Consider the following 8,547-nt stretch of genomic DNA (forward strand, 5'->3'; position numbering starts at 1 on the left):
ATGTTGTAATGGAAGTACGTCATGAAACGAAAATCAGAAGCACTCCACACTTTCAGACATCCTGTACAGAAGTTATTTTGCATGCAACTCACTCCACTGCCTTAAAAGAAAACACAAGACTTGAGAATTCTACAAGCTGAGGAGAAAAAGTACAAAACCAGAGCCAGAGACAGCACAAAGGTAAGATGCCAAGAGAGAATATTTCATTGTAGTGAAACCTTGCCTTAAAAGCTTTCATCTTGCTACCAGATATGAAAACTAAGTATATTTTACATAACTTGTTTTGTTTATAACATATCTACTTCTTTTTTTAAGAATGAACAGTTACCCTTTGCATTGATGCTTTAGTTTTTTTCTGTTTTGTTTATAAATCTACACAAGACTCTAGTCTAAAAGGTCTTTGAATCATAGCTAGATTTTTCAGAGGTAAAAATCTTGGTAAGAAGCTGCAATTCTATTTCTCTAGACCCAGAATTTCCTAGACACACTATCAAAAAACAAAACAAACAAAAAAAGACTGAAGAAAAAAAAAGGAAAAAAAAGACTAAAGAAATCTCTTACAGACGCAATTAAGAACTTTGTCAATATTTATTACTTTTCAGTAATTCCTTAATTAACTCTAAACCTTTTGGCTTTCAGTAGTGTGTTGCCTCCCAGCGTTAGGCTCACAGTGCTTCACTGGCCACAGGGGACCCAGCATACTCGGTTGCCTAGCCTGGGCCACCCTGTATGTAGCAGTAGCTGTCTGAGGGCAGTAGCTCTGTCCAGTTCATCAGTGTAACCCCCTCATATACCACAGGCCACCTGAATGACCCAGTGCAGCTCCCAACAAACTCTCCAGCCCCATGGCTGCAGTGGGGTTTAAATCCCAGGCAGCGAACAACTTGCAGCATAACAAGGAGTGCTTCTCCCCTCCAGTCACTTGGATCCCCAAGTGCTTCACAAACTCAGGCTTTCCCATGCTTTTTTTTTTATTTGAGTGAGGGAATTTCATTATTTCCCCTCAAACTCCCCTCAGTCCCTCACAGACAGCAGCAGAACAGGCTGCCCCAGTGAGCCATGTCCCCTCTCATGCCTTACAGGCAGCGGTGCTCTGCAAAAAAAAGGAGCCTAAGTGCTTTACACAGCCAGCAGCACTGCCTTCTGCAAGGAACTGAGTAAAACCTACACCTGCCACAGCAGGACAGAAGCTGTGGCTGGATCCCTGCACCTGATGCTGCCAGAGGTACACACCCCGCTGCACCCACAGCCCCACCAGCACCCCATTCTCATCATACTGGGTTTCTGGAGCTGGTTTTCTCACTTCTGTAAATTAAACTAGTCACTTAAAGAATCATTCACCTAGCATCAGCGTGTCCCTAAGCAGCAAACAGCCAACCTGCTCTAGCTTCCTAATAGTAATTGCTAGGTTTTAAGTAAGAAATAAATTTCCTTTTTGCTGATCTGAATCGCTCTCAAACCACAGCGCGGGAGAGCTTACCTCTGAAATACTCAGGGAGTGACTTGATCGGCAGAACAGGAACTTTTACTGCACAGTTGACAATCAGTTGACAAATCTGAAATGAAACAGAACGCAGATCAGTAACTCGTGTAGGAAAGGCACTAGGTCATAGTAATAACAATTAGAGAACAGTAGGCAAAAATAATTTCTGGGTGCTGACAGAAAGATCTCTGAAAGGCTTTATTTACAGGTTACATTTGCTGTGACGGAACTGGCTGGAAGAAAGGACCTGTGGTGTTTGCATTTGTAAGCTGTTCTGGCTGAGACCAGTGTAGCAGAAACCAATGAGAGCCTTCCTGCTTCTTATCAGGAGAGTCTGAGGGCAGGATCAAACCAGCACCCTTCTTCTAAAGAAGAGAATTACTTCATGACCCCTGCTCAGAGGGTGCCTACCTCGACATTTTTTGTCCCCTCTTTGTGGAGGAGAAACCAGCTGCATGTTCTCTGAAATCTCTGTCTCTGCAGATGCAAATTTATCCGCTGTGGTAAGTCTGGCTGGTTTAGACAAAAGCTTATGTTTTTAAATTACATTCTTCTTCTAAAGATTTAACCTCTGCTGCGAATAGCCGGCTTGAAACTTCCTGCCTGCTGCTTTTAGCAAGCTTGTCAGAAGGGGCAGAGGTAATCACAGCCCTTCTGTGCCCAGTGGTGGTGGGAGAGGGTGCAGGATGGCAACGACTGTTTGGGAGCTTCACATTAATAAACATTGAGGACCCTTGTGCTCTTGGTTCCCCAAGGTCTCTTACAATAGCTTGATTCAAGAAACCTGACCCAGCTAATTGCTTCCATTGTCATATTCCAAGTAACACTAAAATCAGGGGCTGCTACCCTGGCTCTGCAAAGAGATCGCATCACTCCAAGGGGATGGTGCAGTCATATTTATACTCTGTCCAGCCTAAATTATAGGGCAGCATTGTCTGGGGTAACAGGTAATAGTGCAAGTAACGTTTAGACCCCAGAAAGCCTTGCTCCTCCTTGAGCACAACCTTGCCTCAAGACCCCTTGCCACTGAGCAGCTCCATGTTACCGAGAGCTCCAATTTAGCACTAAGCAGCACAACAGGAAAAAGCATCTCCAGGTCTGTAGACACATAGAGACCTCATCAGCATTTGTACCATGTCTTAAATGTGATTTTCATTCTTCCTTATGGGGAAGATGATTTTATTCTCTTCCAGCACACCTGGAAATATGAATGACACCCATGGCAAGAGCAATATCAGCACTATTGTGGAACTGTTCCAGCTCATCACATACACCCCCACATTTACCCTGGGATTGCTGTTCAACGTGATGGCTCTGTCGTTCCTGTTTTTTAAAGTTAAAAAGCTGTCAGAATCTACAGTCTACATGATAGCCCTTATTTTCCTGGATACTTTGCTGCTGTTTACTCTTCCTTTTAAAATCATTTCCTATCACCTTCAGGACCACTGGAACTTGGGGTCTGTATTTTGCTCCACCTTGGAGAGCCTTTACTTCGTAAACATGTATGGCAGCATCCTCATCTCCCTCTGCATCTGTGTAGACCGATACATTGCTATCCAGCACCCTTTCACAGCTCCCATCCTGCGATCCACCAAGAAAGCTGCTATGGTCTGTGCTGTCATCTGCCTGGGCACTTCAGCTGGGACAGTCTGTACTTTCCAACTGCATGGAAAGGGCCAGAACATCTCATCCTGCTTCCATAACTTCTCCAAGAGCACGTGGGAAAATGCAGGCCTGTTAAGCGCCTTGGAGACCATCTTCTTTGGCAGCATGGCAGCCATGACCTTCTGCACTGCTCAGACCATCAGGTGCTTGAGAAAGCACAGAAAAACAGGCAACCCCCAAACACATATCACTAGAGCAGAGAAGATAGTGGTGACAAACCTTGTTGCGTTTTTGGTCTGTTTCACGCCGTACCATGTGGCATACTTGGCGTACTTTTTGGTGAAGAATAACATAATTCACACCAGTTTTCAGCAAGTGTTACGAGATATCATTCAGATCACCCTTTGTTGGGCAAACCTGAACTGCTGTCTTGATGGGGTGTGCTATTATTTTGTTTTAAAGGAGTCTTTGGAAGACCCATTACAAAATAGTGAAAAAACAGCCACGCGAAAGCCTTGATCCATATGCTGCATGTTAGTTACTTGGGATGATGTGTGGAGAGGCTTTTGTGGGAAGTACATACTTCAAATATTCAGGTCTGAAAAGATTTCATAAAAAACAGAACTGCCCATTCCCAGGAGACAGGTCCTAACTTTTTTTATTTCCTTTCATAACGTTTTGTGTTTGCATTTTCAGGTAAAAAGAAATTGAATTGTTCCTATAAATGGTGATGCATATCTCTTTGGATGTGATTCCTCTTTACTTTGAAAAAAATTATAAAATAAATTGTTCGCTCACATGTGGTAGACTTTTTCACCCTCCCTGTCTACACCACACCTGGAAACATTCCTTAGGGCTTCAGCCACTACAGACTTGGACTGCCGAGACAGAGACTTGGAATTTATGGTAAAAGGCTTCAGACTAAATTTTGTTGCCTCCCCTGCCCTGATCATTTATGCCCATGCTCACATACATGCACACATGTCAGGCTTATTTAAAAAAAAAAATTATTAAAAAAAAAAAAAAAAAATTGTAACTAAATCCAAAGGCAGCTTTACATTAACATGGGTATAGCAAGATTTCTATGCCATTCCTCCACAGGCTGACTTGCTCTGCAAGATGCAACACCTGTTTCAGCGGCAGGTCTTGTGCCCACCACATCGTACCTCTAACTAATATGGCCACTAGCTCAAGTCCCCAGATAGCTCAGATGAATTGACTATCCCAGTTCCAGGCTTTCTCACCAGCTCCTCTTCTACTTGCAAGCTTTTATCTGTTCCTTCCTGCTTGGTTACAAACCTAATTTCATGAACAGAGCCAAACCAAACAAAAGCATGAAATAAAAAGCCCAAGTCCAATGTAGTGGCAAACACAGGAATCTGAAGGAACATCCCCCACCTTACTGGGGGATAAGGTAACAGCAGCCAGCACACAGAAGGATCCCAGGGGGGAAGCAACCTTTCAGACCGTGGAGCAAGCTGAGCACTACCAATTCCCAACCAAACAAGGCAGTAAAAAACAAAAATAAACAAATCCACCAGCAAGAGCTTAACATGCCAGTTAGTTACTTCATATCAGTGCTCACAGGCATCTAGATAAAGTGAATGACAACACACATCCAGCCCAGAGAGAGGCAGCTAGTAAGCTGGGGGACCCCCATCACTGCCTCTGCCACTACCCCAGCGGCAATCTGCCACTTTCCTGAGTGGTGAGGATGATGACAATCAAAACAATTGGGTTTGATATTCACATTGAGCTGGATACTTGCCACACCTCATCTAGGCAGGCAGGCTTTGAACTGTCTTTTCTCTGTACGCTTTTGAGAAGGATAATGCACAAACCATGAACTGATTTCTTCCCCATGCTGGCAATTTTTCATGTGGAGATTCCAGTCTGTAAAGTGAAATTTTCTGAAGTTGCTACAGCTACGTACAAGACTGTACCAAAGAAGTTCAGCTGCTGAGGAAGCAAACACTGTCCCAACACGGATGTAATGTGTGCTGCTGTTTACAGAGTCCTTTTGGTGTTCTGGTGATGAACCATGCTTCCAAGGATATAGGGACTATGTGTTTACACTAGTCATGTCCTGGTTATATTCAAGTGCATGAAAACAAAACCCACCAGGATATTCCAGCAACAATTCCCTCAGTAAATTGAGAATATCTGACTAGCTTCCCTTCCAGCAAATACTGAATCTTCATCATCTCCTTCTCGTACCTTATCTCTTAACTAACCTCACTTCGGTAGACACAAAACTTTTACCACTGAGACTTCAGGCTCCTTTTGGCAGCAGAGTTAGAACAAATAATAGAACAAAATATTGCTGATACAGAAGATTTATTTCAAAAGCAGTGGGCCATGCCAAGAGGGCCTCCATTTAGCTGATAATGCCTGAATATAGGCATCAGGGATTTTGTCAGTACCTCAGGAGGCAGAAGATACCAAAGCATGAGAAAACTGATTGCAATTGCTTTTCTATAGCCTGAGGCAGCTCCATTAGTTTTACTGACATGACGTTGGACTTACAGTGCTATAACGGAGACTAGAAGCTCACCTGTAGTTTTATGATTTGTCTGTTGCTCATCTTTTTTTCCATTTCTAAATATGCTTGTTCTTCATTGTTATCCTGCTGTCCTTGGTCCCACAGATCAAAGTAACTCACACTGTAATTTCATTCAGAGTACCGGTAGACAGCAGTGTGATGAATAATAAATTTAGGAATTTTCGGCTTCTTGCTTACCTACCTATTTCTGAAAATGACATACTAGTTAAAAAAGGCAGGGATGCTGACCAAATTAAGCATAGTTAAAACTGTACAAAGGACAAGTTAAAAGTTCTTGAGGCATTTCTTCTTCTCCCAAGCCTCTCCCCTGTGTTTCTCCAGTGTTTCTGGCCATTGATTTTTCTAGAAACAAACAGGCTGAGATATGGAAAAACTAGCATCTGCCCACAGATCTGTGGGCACCATCTGAGCTCTACACATGGCTCGCAGTGCTCTGCCAGCTCTAAGGGAGCACTAATTATCAAGGCAGGGTAACAACTTTTATTCTAGATTCCTGGGGGAAATGATAATTTTGTAAAGGCAAAATTTTCTACTCAAATGTTCTCTGCTGAATCTTATTGCTTCTAAGCCTCTGAACATTCACTTTCCAGGTCAAACCTGGTGTGGTCTGAACCCTCCCCTGCTCAGCTGGGTAGCTGTAAGAGCTTTTTCATTTGTAGGGCTTTATATCCAAATCACGACACTGGGTATCTAGCAAGACTACAGAGGTTTGTTTGCACCAAGATGATATTAAAGACATAGGGTCTTTAATAGCTAAGAAATATTAAAGACATAGGGTCTTTCATAGCTAAGAAATAAAAGGAGAAAAAAAAAAAAAAACAACCCTGAAAGTCTGCAATCTAAAGTCATCGCAGGCTTCCTAGAATACAGGTAATGATTTATCTAAGGGGAAAAAAAAAAAAAAAAGCAAACCCAAGGATTTTGACTGAGGATTCACTCCTAACACATACAGTTCTTAGCTAAAAATTGTTAGAATGAGAATGGGCCACAGAAAGCTGTTATGAAGCACTTCTTCCACTTGCATTTGGTTTTGTATTTGGATAGGAAAAGGGAAAGGTTTTAAATCAGCACTGAAAGCATAGCAGGTCATGGGAGATGGTGAAGCTGCTCTGCTGGGGAACTTCACCCTTTGGACAAGCCAAGCCATTTCATTTGAGAGGCTTTTCACAAAATGCACCCTGAAACTGCCAGATTTCTGGCCAAGAGATTTGTCTTGCAGACATCCATGCCTGTATCGAATTCACGTAAGTAATTTCCCTACTCATTTATTTGCAAGTTTCACTAAAAGGCTGGGCATGTGTTTCAGCAGCTTTGATATTTCACACTTAAATAAGCCAAGTGTCCCAGTTCCTGCAGCCTCACTCACCTGGGAAAGCAGTGAAGCTCAAACTTAGGTATCCACTCTGCACATCTTTCCTTTGACTTCCAAATTTCTTTTCTTCTAGTACGGCTGTTATCTTGTGTTTTGGGCTTAGGAAGTATCTGCTTGGATTGGGAAGGAAAAAGGTTTATAAGAAAACATCACTGCTGATATTTGCATATAACCACAGAAATCCCAACCAAAGTATTCTTTTCCCAAAAAGAAACAATCAGCACAGGTACCAGACACACAGTATCTCCTACAGATTTCACTATTGCCTTTTATGTTTTATAAAAGATATCCACATACAATGAATGAAACAAAATATTTACCATGAGCAATGCCACATCTGTCATCAGTGGTAATGAGAAAAATCTCAGAAAAGCAAGTCTCAAGCAAAACGTATAGGCTTTTATAGAAATCTTCATGTGCATACGCTCCTCTCAAAGTGTTTTTAACATTTCTATTGCAACTAGAGAGCTTAATTGTCCTTTGTTTTCTCTGCAGAAAGACAGCACCATGAGATAAAGATGAATTTATAGCACTCTGGATACTAGGCAGAAGCCCACTGAGAAAACTCTCACAGACAAGTGTGAAATAGGTATTTTTGCTGTGAAAGTGGAGTATTACAGACAGGCACATGCAAAAATCACACCCCAGCTCACTCCACAGGTATTTCCCCACAGGGGAGAGCTGTTTGTGTGCTCTTTTAATCTGCTGCATTTACTGGTGGTATGAGATGGAAGTCTCATGAAGAAGCAAAACTGTCTTCAGTGACACAGTAAAGTGACAGAGCATACCCATTACTGACCTTGGTATGACAGAGGCATGCAGCGTCCTGAACATGTCCAGTTTCGGTGGGAGGATACTCTGACTCTCAATCCTGACCTGAGCAGTTTGCGCCTAGATTTGCAACTGGCTAGTGCAAAGCAACAGTACAATCAAATGCTTCAGCTTCCCTTACTCAGCTCTGTTAAATTCATCCTTCCTTCCATTTCACATTCCTCTCTTTTCAGCTTTTTGGAGGCACTGAACTCTCTAGAAAAGCTGAGACTTCCCTCTTTTGGGTTTCTTGCTTACTGAGAAACTTCTACCATAGCAACAAAACCTAATGAAACAATGTCTTTAGCTATTGTGGAAAGCAAAAGACACCTACAACCTCCTTCATTTTATCTCAGTTCTTATTATTATTCTAATTTTTATATACTGTCATTCCAAAAGAATGACATTTACCACATTATCTAATGTGATAAAAAAGTTGCTGTGGGATACTGATACAACCAAAAATCTATGAAGAATCAGAAGCATTTCCTAGGAAGAAAAGCTGAATCAGTGCCATTTGCAGACACCAAAGGATGTGAACCCTCATGTCTGCTGTATGCTACAGATTCCAATTAATCCTCCTTTCTATTCCAAGACAAAAGAGGCATTAAACTGGGATTATATTTGAGAACAAGTATCAGCAGTTTAGAGCAATAAACAGTGCCAAGCCATTGTTAATCCAAAACCAAGCATTACAAACCCAAGAAATCCAGT

At 42.1% G+C, this 8,547-nt stretch overlaps 1 protein-coding gene across 1 annotated transcript; it reads left to right on the forward strand.

Moving 5' to 3' along the window:
• Positions 1–1,931: 1,931 nt before the first annotated feature.
• LOC121096982 (lysophosphatidic acid receptor 6-like) lies at positions 1,932–3,728 on the forward strand. Its single transcript, XM_040613664.1, has 2 exons — positions 1,932–1,986; positions 2,657–3,728. The coding sequence occupies exons 1-2, from the start codon at positions 1,939–1,941 to the stop codon at positions 3,605–3,607; spliced, it is 999 nt and encodes a 332-aa protein (XP_040469598.1). The 5' UTR covers positions 1,932–1,938; the 3' UTR covers positions 3,608–3,728.
• The last annotated feature ends 4,819 nt before the right edge of the window (positions 3,729–8,547 follow it).

The sequence above is a fragment of the Falco naumanni genome, chromosome 13 (genome assembly GCF_017639655.2).
Source record: "Falco naumanni isolate bFalNau1 chromosome 13, bFalNau1.pat, whole genome shotgun sequence".
Taxonomy (NCBI): domain Eukaryota; kingdom Metazoa; phylum Chordata; class Aves; order Falconiformes; family Falconidae; genus Falco; species Falco naumanni.

Coding starts and splice junctions, on each gene's coding strand:
- LOC121096982 (XM_040613664.1), top strand. CDS start 1,939: ATGTTCTCTGAAATCTCTGTCTCTGCAGATGCAAATTTATCCGCTGTG. Junction 1,987..2,656: donor ATGCAAATTTATCCGCTGTG/GTAAGTCTGGCT, acceptor CTTATGGGGAAG/ATGATTTTATTCTCTTCCAG.